The 16905-nt window shown below is 42.7% G+C and overlaps 2 protein-coding genes and 1 long non-coding RNA gene across 6 annotated transcripts in view; 2 read left to right on the forward strand and 1 right to left on the reverse strand.

Moving 5' to 3' along the window:
* The window catches only part of LOC137414910 (proteasome subunit beta type-6), a 62487-nt gene extending 58163 nt beyond the window's left edge, over positions 1-4324 (forward strand). Inside the window, exons 6-7 of the mRNA XM_078775632.1 lie at positions 3662-3792; positions 4158-4324. Coding sequence (XP_078631758.1) covers positions 3662-3762 — 101 coding nt within the window. The 3' untranslated portion in view covers positions 3763-3792; positions 4158-4324. The remainder of the gene's footprint in view (positions 1-3661; positions 3793-4157) is intronic.
* ABHD6 (abhydrolase domain containing 6, acylglycerol lipase) overlaps positions 1-16905 on the reverse strand; it is a 299394-nt gene that overhangs the window by 5387 nt on the left and 277102 nt on the right. The window contains exons 1-8 of one of the 4 annotated variants that reach the window (XM_078775627.1): positions 7379-7480; positions 5743-5903; positions 5165-5321; positions 4810-4923; positions 1961-2090; positions 1685-1836; positions 1435-1489; positions 1213-1313 (exon numbers count right to left, since the gene is read on the reverse strand). In XM_078775627.1, coding sequence (XP_078631753.1) covers positions 1213-1313; positions 1435-1489; positions 1685-1836; positions 1961-2090; positions 4810-4923; positions 5165-5321; positions 5743-5873 — 840 coding nt within the window. In that variant the 5' untranslated portion in view covers positions 5874-5903; positions 7379-7480. Of the gene's footprint in view, positions 1-1212; positions 1314-1434; positions 1490-1684; positions 1837-1960; positions 2091-4809; positions 4924-5164; positions 5322-5742; positions 5904-7284; positions 7481-16905 lie in introns of those variants that run through there. The other 3 variants (XM_068100464.2, XM_078775630.1, XM_078775628.1) reach the window with 3 other exon arrangements.
* LOC137414024 (uncharacterized) overlaps positions 8383-16905 on the forward strand; it is a 29669-nt gene continuing 21146 nt past the window's right edge. Inside the window, exon 1 of the long non-coding RNA XR_010981806.2 lies at positions 8383-8477. This is a non-coding gene — a long non-coding RNA (uncharacterized LOC137414024). The remainder of the gene's footprint in view (positions 8478-16905) is intronic.

A 16905-nucleotide genomic window follows, 5' to 3' on the forward strand; every position in this document is an offset into this window, starting at 1 on the left:
GGTTTTTGCTTTGTACATTTGCCTGCCGTATCATGTCCATCCCATGTAGAACAAGAGCAGCAATCAATAGAGCACATACCTCCATCAAGCTTAACAGATTGCGTTTTGTATTCCACTGATAGGCCGGATCTGGATCTGGACCCGAATCAAAATCGAATTGGCTTGTTCTTGTCACCCAACCAACTCATCCAGCAAGTTTTGTCATAATCCGTCCACAACTTTTTGAAATATCATGCTATATATAATTTTTGGCCCCATCTCTCAATGTTGAAGAATCACTTAAAAAAAATATTCCCGTTTCTGGATCCGTATCTGAATCTGAATCTTCATCAAAATTGAATCAATTCTTCATTGTCACACACCAAACTGTGCACCACATTTCGACCAAATCCATCCATAACTCTTTGAGATGTAGTGCTATATATCGATTTTATTCCCATCACTCAATGGTGAAGAACCACTTAAAAATTATAGTAGCTGGATCCGGATTTTCACCAAAGTCTAATCATTTTAGCCTCGTCACGTACCCAACCTACCCAACTAAATTTAGTCCGAATATGTCCACAATTTTGAAATTTCCTGTTCATAGACAAACACACAGGGGTGAAAACATAGCTTCCACCCACCTTCGGTGGGGAGGTGAATATAAAGCATGGCATGAGGTGAGGTGGTGGTTCGTATGCAGCCTGGCCTGCATCACTCTCTGGGGGAGCGGTAAGCCAGTACTTATTTTGCTAACCTTGGAAGGATGACAGGCCCAGTCAACCCCCCTGGTGTTAATTCAATGGCATGACAGGGGCCCAAACGCAGATCCCCAAGATCTCAAGCCAGCCACTTTAACCGTTAAGCCAGGTCTATTTCTTTTTATTTTGCAATTCCAAGAAGATGGAAACAGGTGCAGTAAGGGTGTATTGACACCAGTCACTTGCTACGAGCCAACCGTCGTGAACCAAGTTTTTCACAGCCAATCAGCAGCGTCTCGCGACTTGTCTCAAAGTCACGTGAAGCATAGTTTCCGCTTGCTTTGTCTGGGCATTTATCGATGTGAATAATGGAAATGTTTGTCCAAATCAAATTTTTCCTGAACCTGCATTGCCTGAGTCCAAAGCAATTGATAAGGTACCATTTTCATGTTTGTGCGATTCGTAGTTTGGGAGGAGATACAAAACCGACACACGTTGGATTTTAATATAAAGATGTGAGCAACAATACCTGGTCATGCAGACCCCAAACGACCTGGGTTGGAACCGGAATTGCTTCCATGACCTCCTGCAGACGATAGCGCGAGGATTCACTGGATAATGCCAACAGCACTGCTCACAAAAAAGGGAACAAGTGAACAAGTTTCTTCATCGTAAAGATATTCCACCCATTATACCTTCTGCTTTGTAGACATTGCAAACAAAAAGCAAACATAACTGCAATCAAACTTACACTGTAAATAAAAGGCATTGTGATCTTTCCGCACATCGACCATGCCTTGGAGAATCTAAAAAGACCAAAAAGGAAGAAAACAGTTATCCTCACAGGCGTTCTTCTTCTTCTTCTTCTTCTTCTTCTTCTTATCAAAGCATCACAGATAATTAACGGCCAATGATTTGCACATGCACCTTTAATGTTATAGGTTACCCAAGAATGTGTAAGTTAAATCATAAAACATTTTAAAAATGCAACATCAAAATACCTGCTGTGGAAGTTTAAATCGAAAGGTGCAAAGCTCCAACATGCGCCTGACTTCCGCTGGGGACTCCGGAATGAGGCTGATGGGACCGGGAATCCCCGCTTCCATCCTCCGTAATTCTTTAACGAAGCAGCTTTCCTTGGCGGAACACAACCCTGCCAGGGGGGGGAAGGGGGAATAGTTGGATGAGATATATTTGATGCATTATGCAACTCGCCCTTCCACCAGAAAATCCTCTCATGTGTATTAGAAACGTCAGCTATAATCTCACACTCATACCCGCTGGGCAGATGAGAGTCAGGCCACAGACATGCTCCGGGTACGTGGCTGCGTACACGCCGGCGACGCCACCACCCATGGACATCCCAACAACATGAAATTTGTGATGGAGTTCCAGAGCTTGTACAAACTGCATGCGGACACACATTGAAATTGACATTGACAAATGGAAGTGAAGCAAAGAATGAAAATGAAAAGAAGCCGAGCTCCAAGCTGGGCCTTGTGACGGCATTCGTCCGACAGCAACCCCTCATTTCACTCGTGTGTGTGTGTGTGTGTGATATATATATATATATATGGAGAGGAGGTGACAGGGGAAGGGGGAGAGGGAAGGGGAGAAGGACAAATTTACCTGTGCAAAGAGTGCTTTAACCTCAATGTTGCCCAGATAAAAACGAAAATTGTAATACCCTCTGCCACCACCACGTGGCACAACACATTTACAGAGAGAATTTATGCCTGCCCTGCCCACCATCCCGATGTGAGGCAGCGACCACATAGCCGAGGTTACCCACCCTCCCCACCACACAAGGTTGTATTTGCACCCCGAGTTTGGAGTTTGTAACTTAAAAGATCTGGTTTGGAGACACCCCGACGGAAGTAAATTTTATTACAGGGAATTTAGAATGGTGAGGCATGGTCTGATCCTTTCAGTGACCTGATCTAACATATAATGTCATGAACAGTCTAATCCTAAGTTAAAACAAGCCTGTGCCCCAGTAGCGACATGTGGTGAGGCGAGTGTCGTGAGCCGATCCACGCTAGTTACATAAAGGTACCATTTTGAGGAAACAAAGGTACATTTTGATTGCATCTCATCCAGAGGAATCGAGGTAATGCACGCTTTGTGTGGAGAAATCGCAGCAGCAGATTAATATACACTGCCCAAAGAAGGTATGTTCTCATAATGTAGAGGAAAGAAAATAGTGAAGTCTTTCATTTAAATAAAATAAAATAAAATAAATAAATAAATAAACGTTGCTTTTCACCAGACTTTTAAAATTGTATTTCATATGTGAAGAAAAATGAAAATTGGCTTGGAAGTGAAATGCCTGCGTACCTAATTAATTAGTCGGGAGGCCGGGAAAATTCCCGAGATATACATTTTTTACTTATTTTACAAGTTATTATGTACACGTGCACTTTAAATAAGTTATGGCCACGCACACTTCAAAGTTATATGAAATGTATGTATTTATTTATTTTCAAACGAGATCACATCGTTTTCACCTCTGACTTTATGTACATTATAAAAACTAAAACCGCATCGAAAACTGGACAAGGTGCATTTTCATTTCAAGGAAAATAGTCATGATTAATATTTAAAGTCTTCAATTAAAAAAAAACCTGTCATTTAATCGGTATTTTGTATGTATACTGTCGAGATTTCCAGTTATCAAGCAGCTAGTTAGCGCTTACCAAGCCAGCTGTTTTGAATGGAGTGCTTGCTTCAGTGCTTTAGCCATTTAGTGAGTGCTCTACAAGAAACTTGATAACTGAACAAACCCCAGATTCATTACATGGCGATGAGGATAAACATCTACACTGTGACCTCTCCTTGGCCATAACTATGAATTCGTTCAACTACTGAGGTTAACTGAAAATTAACTACTGAGGCTTTCATGGACCATTTACAGTTTGTTTCATTTGACCTCCTTCACCCCCCCTCCCCCTCCCCCCGTCCTCATCCATGCTCTCCAGGTATTGCCATCAGTGAAGTGACAGGTGGTATTTTGAGAGAAACCTGTGGTGCGGCCCCACGGTGTTCACATGTCTTTTTACAACACGGCTGTGCCGGGTGAGAAACGTGGCAAGGTGAAGTGAACGACGAGGTATTACGTACACAGTTCAGTCACCTGCACTACCCCACACTACGTACAGTATTAATTCACAAGCAAAAGTACCTGTAGGTGTCACGCACTGTCATTCTGCGAAACACAACCAAAATACATCCTATTCTCCTTTGCAAGAAAAGGTTGATTGATCAAAGTTCAACGTTTAGGCCCCACATGCCTGTGGTAGACCCTGCGGTGTTGTGTGGTGCCTCGGTGTTATCCGGTCTGCCCCCTGAAAATGTTGTGAATCGATTTATTTAATTTCACATGAGATCGCATCGTTTCACCTTTTTGTGTGATCTGCTTTGATTTTATACTGATCTGCTCCCCTCTTCTCTCACCCCTCTACTCCCTTCTCTTAGTATTCCACGACTGAAGTGACGGGTGGTATTTGCTACCCTCGTTATACGCAGGCCGTTACTTTTCCTCTCACCTATAAACTCAAACATGTACTGGAGCAGTTTACTGGAATACCCCTCCCCTGTGGTGCAAAACCAAAGCATTCATTACACCTTAGGTTTTCTGTGCATTATATTTTACTTGGTGGATGCTGGATTAGTTAACGCCATAATGTCTGCCCCTGCAGTGACACTGCGCACCCTCGTCTGACCAAGCTTATCCAAATCCTCCACTCTGTGTCATACATCACCTTCCTCGACTGTTCTGCACTAGTGACAGTTTTCCTCTTAGGAGCCATTGTTAAAGGGCAATAATAACTAAAAACAAAATAATGGATTACAATTACACAGAGCGGCGCTCCAGTGTTGACATGGAGACATGTACAGTACAGTGCTGTCCATGCTGCAAGTCTCAGTTACCACCTGTGCCACAATGCTGATCCCCATAAAGTCCCAGGGAGGTGGGCATGGAGCGGCAGATTATTTATATTTGCACAATTTTCTAGAGATTCTCTCCAATCTCCCCCATTTCCCCCCACTCCATTCTTTTTCTCCTTCTACCCCAACATATAGATTGCAGAATGCAATAATGGAGCACAAGGGGCAAGTGCCTCACCTGATGAACCCGACCTGCCTGACCCTGAAGGCTGTAATCATCTGTTGGGATCCTTGTGGTTCCCTCGTGTCCAGGCAGGTCTACACAGATTATGTGTAGAGATTTGGGTAGATACTGGAGAACAAAAGCATGCAAGGAAACATCAGCCAAATTAATTCAGGAATTAAACAAAAGGGTTACTTCATTCCTTTTCATTATTAAATAAATCAGTCTGAAGATGTAGTAATGCAGAGAGGGTAAAAATAATGGGCTTTGGGGGAGGGCGAAGGACGATATCAGCGTTAATTTTGGGAAACATTTCACCAAACATATTGAGCTATCCGAACTACTCCGACTACGATTACAAAATCCTCACCCGTAACATGGGCAGCCACATGTCCTTGTTTGCAGAGAAGGCATGCAGAAAGAGGAGCGACGGCCGTGCGCTTGGTCGGCCCAGCTCAGAATAACAGAAGTTGTATGAACCATCACGCACCGTGTACACTTGCAGCCCCAGCTGGGTGCGCCAATACCTGATCACAACCAAAGGGAAGAGGAATCTCAAACTAGAACTTCAACAATACAGATATCTACAAGGGTACAATAAACTTTAGCCTCCACCGACATGATCAGCCATCTGGATATAAATCAACTTCCTTTTGTGTTTCAATGATGAGCTTCTTAAAATCATTTCCATTACCAAATGCTTTTTCTTGTTGAACCTTTCAATGAGCTCTGAGGTTTTATTAAAGAACAGTAAAACCACTTGATTAAAGTCAAAGCAAACAAAACAGCTCATGTACCATTTATAGTTCGTTTCTGTCATGTGGACGTCAAAGGTTATAACAGTTGCACAATAACTTTATCTACCTGCACGCTCATTCTCCAACTCACAGAGTATCTCAACCTAACAGGGCATTCGGCATACCAGGTTGGTTCCCTGCAGCAGCATACCAGTTATGGAAGTACAAGAAGGCCGAGGGTTGGAAGAACCAGTAATATGCAAAAACCAGCAGAGGGACAGCGAGGCTCAACATCATTGGGTCCAGCGAAACTGCCAGGGCACTTTCGTACACACTCTCCATGCTTGCTGGTGTGCTTGGAAGAGAATGCAACTAGATGGGGAGGGATCAGGGGAAAAAAGAAAAGAAAATGTCATGCAAAGCACGATACCTGCAAAATACACTCCCCACCACCCCCCCAAAAGAAAATGTCATGCAAAGCACGATACCTGCAAAATCCACTCCCCCCTGCCCCAAAAGAAAATGTCAGGCAAAGCACGATACCTGCAAAATCCACTCCCCCCCACCCCCCCCAAAAGAAAATGTCATGCAAAGCACGATACCTGCAAAATCCACTCCCCCCTGCCCCAAAAGAAAATGTCAGGCAAAGCACGATACCTGCAAAATCCACTCCCCCCTGCCCCAAAAGAAAATGTCATGCAAAGCACGATACCTGCAAAATCCACTCCCCCCCCCCCTCCCCCAAAAGAAAATGTCATGCAAAGCACGATACCTGCAAAATCCACTCCCCCCCCCTCCCCCAAAAGAAAATGTCATGCAAAGCACGATACCTGCAAAATCCACTCCCCCCCCCCCCTCCCCCAAAAGAAAATGTCATGCAAAGCACGATACCTGCAAAATACACTCCCCCCCCCAAAGAAAATTTCATGCAAAGCACGATACCTGAAAAATCCACTCCCCCCTCCCTCCCCCCCCAAAAAAGTTGTCATGGATACATCAAATTGCCCATTTAATTAAGATTAAAATTGACGATCTAACTCAAAGCTCGAGTCAATCAGATTAAAATCGATGATTTTTCAGATGAAAATTGATGCTATTAGAAGTTTGACATAGAGTTGACCTTTGACCTTTTGCCCTTAAATAGTTGGCTTCCCAAATCAGCGATACACTATGTAATTACTGTTTAATTTACAAGTTTATAGGATCAAAATTGATAATTTGACCTTGAGTTGGAAGTTTGACCAGTTGGAAGCAGATGAGAGTTTGACCTTGAGTTGAGCTTTGACCTTTTGACCTCAAAAGCTTGGTTTACCAATAATTCAGTGGCTCGATATACAAATGCTGTTCAATTTTCAAGTCAATCGGATGAAAATCGATAATTTTAGAAATTTGACCTTGAGTTGACGTTTTGACAGGCCTGGCCAGCTGGTTCGTGAAAGACTTGGGCCAAACTTCCCCCGGCCAAACCCACAAGAACGTGGGAATAATTACGACCTATATACCGTTTTCGGCTCCATCTGTCAATGGTGAAGAATCACTTGAAAAATTTTCTAGGATCCGGATTCGAATTTTCACCAAAATCGAATCAGTTCGTCCGTGTCACAAGTTCACAACCTGTCCACAGACGGCACAGGTGTGGAAACATATTACCTTTGACACAGGAATCTACCCAATGGACAGCTCAAGACATCGCAAACGCGGCACGTTAATCCAAATGTATCGTATGTACATTAATGATTAAAGGTAAACTCACCAAAATCCGAATAATCCACAGTTGACAAGCCTGAAATAAATAGATCGAATTTATTTTTTAATAAAAGCAAAAACACGTTTAACAAACACTTCACCTCATCCGAACTGCGTTTATATCCTGACTGAGTACAGAAGATCGGAATTCGGAAACGCGCTTCATCGAAATACGATGGCCTGACGAGTTATCGACCAATCACAGGAAGACGAAATAACCACGCGCAATAACACGCAACACGACGGACGAATCGGAGGGCAACAAGGAATGATATCTGACCAATGGTAGACGACACAGGAAAAGCTCACCGACCAATAGAGAGCGAGCCGGGAAATCTGCAGAAAGACGTAATGATAACCATGGCGACCGTTCGTAACGCATTCGTTCGGAGATTTGAGCGGTGTATAAAACGCAGTGGAACAGTTTACTCGACGGTTTTTTTTGTTTTTTTTTGCTGTGAAAATGTTATTTCGATGCTACTTCAGGATTTATTTGAAAATTACAAAGAATATCTAAATTTTATTATAAAACTCAACGCGAACGTCATTTCAGGTTATTTGGTTTTTAACTCGTAAAGACAGAAAATGGTTATTAACCGGAAATGTGCGTTACAAATAAATAGGTTTGCATCCTCTTTGTTAAAAATTGTTTTAATTAACCATCTCACATTTTTTTTTTCTAATCTTTTAGAGAAATAGTGTTCAACACTCGAGGGTGCGAATTGACTCGATCGGTCCAAACGTCCCGCTATCTTTTATTTTCGATCATACGGCTAAATAAAAGTGAGCATTTGTTTGAAAAGTTTTTTATTTTTTATTTTATTAAAGACGTGCTGGTTCGCGACGCATCTGCCGGGTACACATGTTGTTGAGGAGGAAATTAGCACGACCCTTCCTATTCCTCAGGTGAGCTCACGGAACAGGACTATTAGTAACTACACGTTAACGTCCATATCGACCAACAAGGCTGTGCGAGGATGGAACGTTTGCTTAACCCACATGGACGTGCGTCGTGCAAGCCTCGTGCCAGGGCTGCACCGAGGAACTGTTGCTATGGGGCGGGGCTTGTTGTTATGCAGGCTCTGAAACTGAGAAACTGCAGAAGGTGAAATCGAAGTCGGAGAACTCGGAGGTACTCTCTGTTTTGGAACCGTGGTCGGGTTCTGAATGTAGACGGAACTGCTTGGGGTCGCTGTGCAGGTAAAAGCATTGAGTACATCGTGCCATGGGGCGGGTGGAATTTGTTATCAACAACGAATGAAAAGTTTGCAAAACAATTAATAAACAACCGCTCCTCAAACTCCCCTCCCGTCCTCTCAAACTCCTCCCACCCTCAAACTCCTCCCACCCTCAAACTCCTTCCTCCCTCTCAAACTCCTCCCACCCTCAAACTCCTCCCACCCTCAAACTCCTCCCATCCTCAAACTCCTCCCACCCTCTCAAACTCCTCCCACCCTCTCAAACTCCTCCCACCCTCTCAAACTCTCCTCCCGTCCTCTCAAACTTCTCCCATCCTCTCAAACTCCTCCCACCCTCTCAAACTCCTCCCACCCTCAAACTTCTCCCACCCTCTCAAACTCCTCCCACCCTCTCAAACTCCTCCCACGCCCTCAAACAATGTGTGGAAAATCAAAGAAAATGAGACCTCCAAAATACTTGGATAGTGTCCAAGGCGCAGGACAAGTTACCAGACTTTGTGACATAATTATAAATAAATAAATTATAATATTATTCTAATTCTCATTATTATTGTATATATCTATATATATATAAAACACTGTGTGTGTGTGTGTGTGTGTGTGTGTGTGTGTATGTGTATGTGTGTGTGTGTATGTGTGTAATGTTACCGATAGACTCCCATGGCCATTGACCTGGGACGAACATGGCCGAACTCAAAATATTTGACGATCCATATTTTTTATTCATATTTACCTCAGCGCATTTCAGCGCACGGAATCAACGGAATCAGAGCAGGTGGGCACTGATTCGCTCAGAGCGATCACGTGATGACACTATGACGCTATGAAAAAAAAAATCGCTATGACGTTATGACGCTATGAAACGCTATGAACGCTATGACGCTATGAACGATATGACGCTATGACGCTATGAAAAAAAAATCTCTATGACGCTATGACGCTATGACGCTATGAACGCTATGAACGCTATGACCGCTATGACCGCTATGACGCTATGAAAAAAAAAATCGCTCGCTTTACCAAGGGGCTCCCTCTCCCCCCGTTCCCCTCCCCTCCCCTTCCCCCTCCCCCGCCCGGCAATGCCGGGTACTTCTGCTAGTCATTAATATTATTATTATTCTTATATTAATTATTAAATTATAAATATATAAATTGTAAATGGTTATAGAGTGTCATCTATGAGTCTGAGATGTCGGTGGTTCGTACCTCGCCCGTGTCATACCAAAGGTGCGTGTGATGCTGCTCTGATGTTCCACCAGTTAAAAAGGATACAACATGGACAAACAAGTTAACAACCATAGGTTGGCAGCTATTACACAAGCCCAAGCTTCCTCCTGCATTGAGGTTCCTTGTGATCATGTACCTATACATGGCAAGTTGGAGGTGACGAAAAATGGGTTGGAAGGAATTGAAAGCAGGATTTTTAATGGGATTTGGGACATGATGAAAAAGTTAAAACTCCACGCACTCGGTAGAGCACATACTGTACCTCCACCAGGCTGAACAGTTTACGTTTTGTATACCGTAAAATGGGGTGAATAGGGACAGCAAGGTGAAAAAAAGTTCGGAAACTTTTTTTCACTGAAAATTGATAACCATACTGATTTGTTAATATTTGGGTTGAAAGTGTTCTCTTGTTTTTTTAAAAAGCAACTTATAGTCCCTATTAACCCCATATATGGGTTAAATAGGAATAAATAGGATTTTTATGGCTGTCCCTATTCACCCCGTTTTACGGGTGAATAGGGACAGTCACTAATACAAAAAAAAAATAAATCAAGAAATAGGAACAGTTTGGAGAAACTTTTTATCCCATATTTTTTTTCATTGGCACCGTGGTTTATATAATTATATGGGTGCATATTATGTGCATCCATCTGAGCTATCAATTTAGCAATAAGTTGGAAACTCAGGATTGTTTCTTGATTATTATTTTTTTGTATTAGTGACTGTCCCTATTCACCCGTAAAACGGGGTGATCACCCGTAAAACGGGGTGAATAGGGACAGCCATAAAAATCCTATTTATTCCTATTTAACCCATATATGGGGTTAATAGGGACTATAAGTTGCTTTTTAAAAAACAAGAGAACACTTTCAACCCAAATATCAACAAATCAGTATGGTTATCAATTTTCAGTGAAAAAAGTTTCCGAACTTTTTTTCAGTTTGTGTCCCTATTCACCTTGCTGTTCCTATTCCCCCCCCCCCCCCCCCCCATTTTACGGTACCACTGATAGGTAAGATCAGGCTTTGACATGAACCAAAATCTAATCGGCTTGTTCTTGACGCCAAACCAACTCAACCACAAAGTTTTGTTATAACTCGTCCACAACTTTTTGAAATGTCATGCATTAGTATACATAATTTTTTTAATTCGTTTTTGGCCCTATCACTCAATGGTGAAGAATCACTTGAGAATTTAAAAACTTCTCATATACGTATTCGGATCGTCAGCAAAATCAAATCGATTTGTCCTTGTCACGTACCAAACCTGTCCACCAAGTTGTGGCATAATCCGTCCACAACTTTTTGAGATATCGTGCTATATATTGGTTTACCCTATCTCTCAATGATGAAGAATCACTTTAAAAAAATTCTCAGATACAGATCCGGATCTTCACCAAAATTGAATCATTTCGTCCTTGTCACACACACCCAACCTCTCTGCCAAATTTAGTCCGAATCCGTCCACAACCCTTTGAGATATCCTGTTCACAAACAGACAGACAGACAGACAGATAAGGGTGAAAACATAAACTAATCCACTAAAAAATAGCCTGCTTCGGTAACAATATATTTTTTTCGGTAAATTAACCCAAGTTGTGTTTTTTTTGCAAATATCACTTGAAGCTCCCAGCCCTATGAAAAAAATATAACGAGCATGATGCGATTTCATGCTTGTGAAACAACATTTCTCAAAGTTTTATTTACTTTTTTAGTTTCCAGTTGTCGCTTGTGACACGCGACGTCACATTTACTGCAAAAAGCGTCCCCACAAGAAGGAGCAGTGTTGCCTGGTTTATAGAGACCAATCCATCAAGTGATGATGAATGGTGGCAATAAAACTTTGAGAAATGTTCATTCACAAGCATCAAATCGTATTTTTGTATCGCATTTCATTTATTTTTTATTACGGTTTTAATTTGGAACAATAATTTGTGGACACCCTGTATATGAATGAAAACGACCAGAATCGAATCCTACCATTCAAAATACTCGAAAGTACCGATAAATATCACAGTAAGAAGTCGAAGAGTAAATTGGAAAGCAAATAGGCCTCCCAATTGATTTGGGGATGATGACAAATGGTAGACGAGAGGAAGTGACGATGCTTATGGATGACGATTGAGGCAATTTGACGGTTGGGTAAAGTTCATGATGTCACGCAGGGAATAGAGTCAGACTAGAGCGGTAACTTGCATGTCGCTACAGATCTGTCACTCCGTGTGTGAATGCATGTGAGTGGAATGGAAGCTAAACATTGCGTTTTTGAATTTTTATTTTTTTGGTATACTGAATCGAGGCTCGTGAAAGAGCTGACATTTACTTCACAAACAAATCAACCAGACAAACAAGATATATAAAAAGAGGGAGCGGAAGACAAGATGGGGAGAGAAGGGGAAGCACACAAACACTTGAGAGCACACAACATTTGAGAGCAGGGAGATGTGTGGGAGGGAGAGGGCTTGGGGGGAGGAGGCGTGGGAAGGGGAGAAGTATAAAACACAAGGACACCAAGGACTTCCAGGACAGAAGTTGGTAAATGTTCATACTTTCCATCCAGTACGGGTTTTGACGATACTAAAATGGGTCCGCGGATTTAAAGAAAGAAAACGGGCCAAACCCGCAAAATACGGGTCACTTGCCATGCCCAGATGTTTGGTGCTGCCAAATTGGTTTTTTTGCTGGGGTTACAATTCTGGATGGGTCAGGGCTCACCACTCTGACGTGTCATTTAGGGCAGGAATTTGGAATTTGTCCATTTTACATTTGATGTTTACCTGCTTTGTGGAGGCAGCCATTTTGTGTATGTCTGCTGCCATGGTGGTAGAATTGCATGCATGTTGACAATGCGTGTGAATTATGTATACTAATGCAAATTTTATGCTTTCAAAGCCGATTATTGGCTTTGTTGGTGGCCATTTTGGATTTATCCAAATTAGCTGAACTCTGAATTAATAGTTTATAGCTCCATTTGATTCAGCATACCCTAAACCATGGATTTACACACCAAAATCATTGTTGTAAGGCCTGTGGTTGAGCAGTTTTGGTGTTTTCGATTTTGGTGTTTTCCCATTTACGAACTAGTAGGGGTACCCGACGACCGGCGTTGCTTGGTCTCTTTTTTGTGTGGGCCTAAAACACTTCCCTACACCCGCTAAGGAATGGGGTCCCTACACACCTACCTACACCCAGGATAGAGCAATTAAAAGAAAAGAAATTCCAAAAATCCAACTTTTCTATAAAAAAAATAAACAAAACCTTTTTTTTTTTTCATTTTGTTTTTTTTTGCCTAAAAAACTCGTCAGCACTATGATGAACCTCCAAAAGCCTGACAAAGATCAGTTCAGCCATTTCTGAGAATAATGGTGACATACACGCCACACACAGACCGACAGACAAATGGCTCTCTTATAGAATAGACTATAGAAGATTGTGGTGGCCATCTTGAATTTTGTTGAAAATGCCACATGGTGGAACATGTGGACCTTTGCATGGGGGGGTATGGATATGATTTCCTGGAGCTCTCCTTAAAAATTCAGCTTTCTAACGTTTTTTTCAAGGTGATACCTAAATCCTTTCTAATGCTCCTGGCCTAAAGGACACTGTGGGATCCTTAATGTCCACCAACTAATGCTGGCAGACAGGAGGCCAAATTTAATATCCATCTGAGAGATGGCATACGCACTCGGATGACAGTTTATAGCTGGGCTGAGATTCAAACCAATACTAGACAATTTAGAGGCGATTGTGTGTTCCACTAGAGTCTCGGCCATTCCTTGTAAGGGAACTCGTTATTTCCGCCACCGAAGGTGGATGGAGGTTAATGCTTTCACCCCTGTCTGTTTTCTATGTGTCTGTCTCGTTTATATGTTTGTCTGTGAGTGCGATAACTCGTGAACTCTTTCAGCTATCTTCGTCAAACTTTACCAGAGGATTCTGCAGGAAAACAGTGAGGCTGTCAGTTATTTGGCTATATAGGTCAAATGTCAAGGTGACAGTGACCTCATTTGCATAACACAGATACGACCAAAAGTGTTTGCCCAATGTCACATCAAACTTGACAGAATTTAGATGAAAAACATGACCTGCAAATGGATGATGGGAAAGATATCGTCAAAATGATCAATTTGATCATGTTCAAAGGTCAAGGTTTTCTCGATTTTCGTCTTACCTGCCAGGCTACCGCTTGACGCCTTCTTCTTTGTTTGTCTGTCTCTCTGTCTGTTTGTGAACAGGATATCTCAAGTTTTGGATAGATTCAGACAAAATTTAGTGGAGAGGTTGGGTATGTGACACGGCCGAAATTATTGGATTTTGGTGAAGATCCGAATCCATATCTGGATCTGAGAGTTTTTAAAAATTATTCTTCACCATTGAGAGAGAGGGCAAAAAACGATGTATGGCACGATATCTCAAAAAGTTGTGGACTTATTCGGATGAAAGTCGATGGACAGATTGGGTGTTTGACAAGAATGAATTGATTCAATTTTGGTGAAGATTCAAATCCAGAACCAGATCAGAATTTTTTTTTTCAGTGATTGTTCGCCATTGAATGTTCGGGCCAAAAACAATATTTAGCATGATATTTCAAAAAGTTATGGACGAGTTATTACAAAAAATGGTGGATGAGTTGGGTAAGTGACAAGAACAAGCCGGTTAGATTTTGGTTCATGTCAAATCCTGATCTGACCGATCAGTGGGATACAAAACATAAACTGTTCAGCCTGGCAGTGGTTTGCTCTCTACCGAGATCTGGTCTATTATTGTGTTATCAGGAGTTGCATTGTATTCTTCATACAGTCGATGGCGCTCTAAGACAACCACAAAGCTAAGGTGACATTGCATTTTGCCTTAATATCATCATCATCATCAACATCATCAACATCATCATCATCATCAACATCATCACGTACACTTTGCTGAATGTCAGTACTGCCAAAGGAGCTTCTGCTGGATTATGCTTGGTGGTTTGCCATTGCCTTTCATGCAGGAATTTGGTGGCAAGTCGCCTCGTCTTTGGGAAAGACACCATGGGATCTTTAACATCCACAAACCACCAGTGCTGGCATACGAGTCTTCCCACTGAACATCCTCCTGATGGATGGCACTCACATTGTTGCGTCGATCCTGCATATGAAGCACCGAGATGACAGTTTATAGCTGGGTTCGGGATTCAAACACAGGCTAGACGGCTTGGAGGTGAGTGTGCAAATGTATACCAGCTCCAATGACTAATTATTATCACAATAAATAATTATCATTCACGTGCACACTTGGAACAATAATGAACTTATATTAAATAATCTACACTATTGCATGGTGTTAGACAAGTGTTACGGATTTATGTGAATTACTATTCAGATCTTTGCTTATTAATGTGTAGTCGATTAAAGGTTGTTGTGATTAAAGGGTCAGGAGCCCTTCTGGGGAAAAGGAGACCGGAAACGGAAGAAGAAAAGACACGAGGTGCGGGAGAAGCGGCGATTCTCTTCTTCTTCCTCGCCCAGCGCCGAGAAGAGCGGTATCGATATTGAGCAGCGTGGGGAAAGATGCGTTTAAAAGCCCGTCTGGCGAGAGGAGTTACCGGGACGTGTAACTACCCATTTACACGTCAAGTCGCCGTGGGTTCGTGCACGGAACCAAGCGTCCGGCACAGTTCGCCTCACCATCTACAAGGACGCGCACGGCAGGCGCCTTGGGCCTCGCACGCTTTGCGAGCCCCGAAGCCGCGATCACGAGCACCGACCTCGGTGGGCTGCCGAGGAGGTGTCCGCGGCAGCAGCTGTTCCCAACACGGGACGTGCACGGTGGAAGCACGTCAGGAAGGGTCCGTTCAACCGCCCACGTGCGGAGATCGAACTACAGGAGTACGGAGACATTGTGAGAGACATTGACCATGGAGGGAGTCGGGAGTGGGGCTCACGTGAGGAATGTATAAGATGGCCATCTTACTCTTAGAGCTATTGTAGATGAGTTTACATCTTAGTAATGTTGTTGATTGAGCGTTGATTATTGTTGATTGATTGGGAATACATTATCCATTAATCCGGATCCTTGGTGTAGGGGTTTCCTATTGACTTGAATTGTTTGTGTCTTTCATATTGATTGTGTTGCGAAAGCGTATAAATCATATATCTTTCTGGCGGGGGGCCTCCCACGGTCCGGGGGTCACCGAGACCAGGTAGTTACCGGGAGGACCATGTAACAGAATTGGGGGCTCGTCCAATTGAATTCCGGGATATAAAATTGTATAACATAATAAAATAATAATTTTTATTAATTAAAATTAATTAATTAATTATTAATTGGTAAATTTTTGAGAAATTGTGGTAAAGTCTTGGGTGAAGGTTAACAGGTGTTAACGATAGTCACCATGGCGTTTGTTGCACAGAACTTTGCGGTAACACCTAGTGAGGCACAGTTCCGAGCGTTACTAAAAGCGGACCTCTTGAAATTGGCCAAACATTTTAACTTGGAGGTCCGAACTAATTTGAGGAAGGCAGAGTTGCAGACCGCGGTGATACAATCTATGGTGGGATTAGGAACATGGGACGAGTTAGCCTGGCAGTGGCTACCCGAAGAACCAGAAGACGTTGAGCTCCGGAAACTGGAGTTGCAATTACGGAGCCAGGAACAGATCAAAGAAGAGGAAAGGAAAGCAGAAGAGAGGAGAGAAGAGAAACAAGCAGAGGAAAGGAGAGTGGAACGAGAACTCCAGGAAAGGTTTAAAGAAGAAGAAAGGAAAGCAGAAAAGGAAAGAGCAGAAGAAGATAGGAAAGCAGAAGAGAGGAGAGGAGAGAAGAGAAACAAGCAGAGGAAAGGAGAGTGGAACGAGAACTCCAGGAAAGGTTAAAAGAAGAAGAAAGGAAAGCAGAAAAGGAAAGAGCAGAAGAAGAAAGGAAAGCAGAAGAGAGGAGAGAAGAGAAACAAGCAGAGGAAAGGAGAGTGGAACGAGAACTCCAGGAAAGGTTAGCAGAAGAAGAAAGGAAAGCAGAAAAGGAAAGAGCAGAAGAAGAAAGGAAAGCAGAAGAGAGGAGAGAAGAGAAACAAGCAGAGGAAAGGAGAGTGGAACGAGAACTCCAGGAAAGGTTAGAAGGGAGAAAAGCAGAGGAGAGGAGAGCTGCCAGGGAACTCGAAGCAGAGGAGAGAAAAGCCGAAAGGGAGTTGAAGGAACGTGATCTGGCGCTTCAGCAAGAGATTAAA

The sequence above is a fragment of the Myxine glutinosa genome, chromosome 4 (assembly GCF_964187855.1).
Source record: "Myxine glutinosa chromosome 4, kmMyxGlut1.1, whole genome shotgun sequence".
Lineage (NCBI taxonomy): Eukaryota > Metazoa > Chordata > Myxini > Myxiniformes > Myxinidae > Myxine > Myxine glutinosa.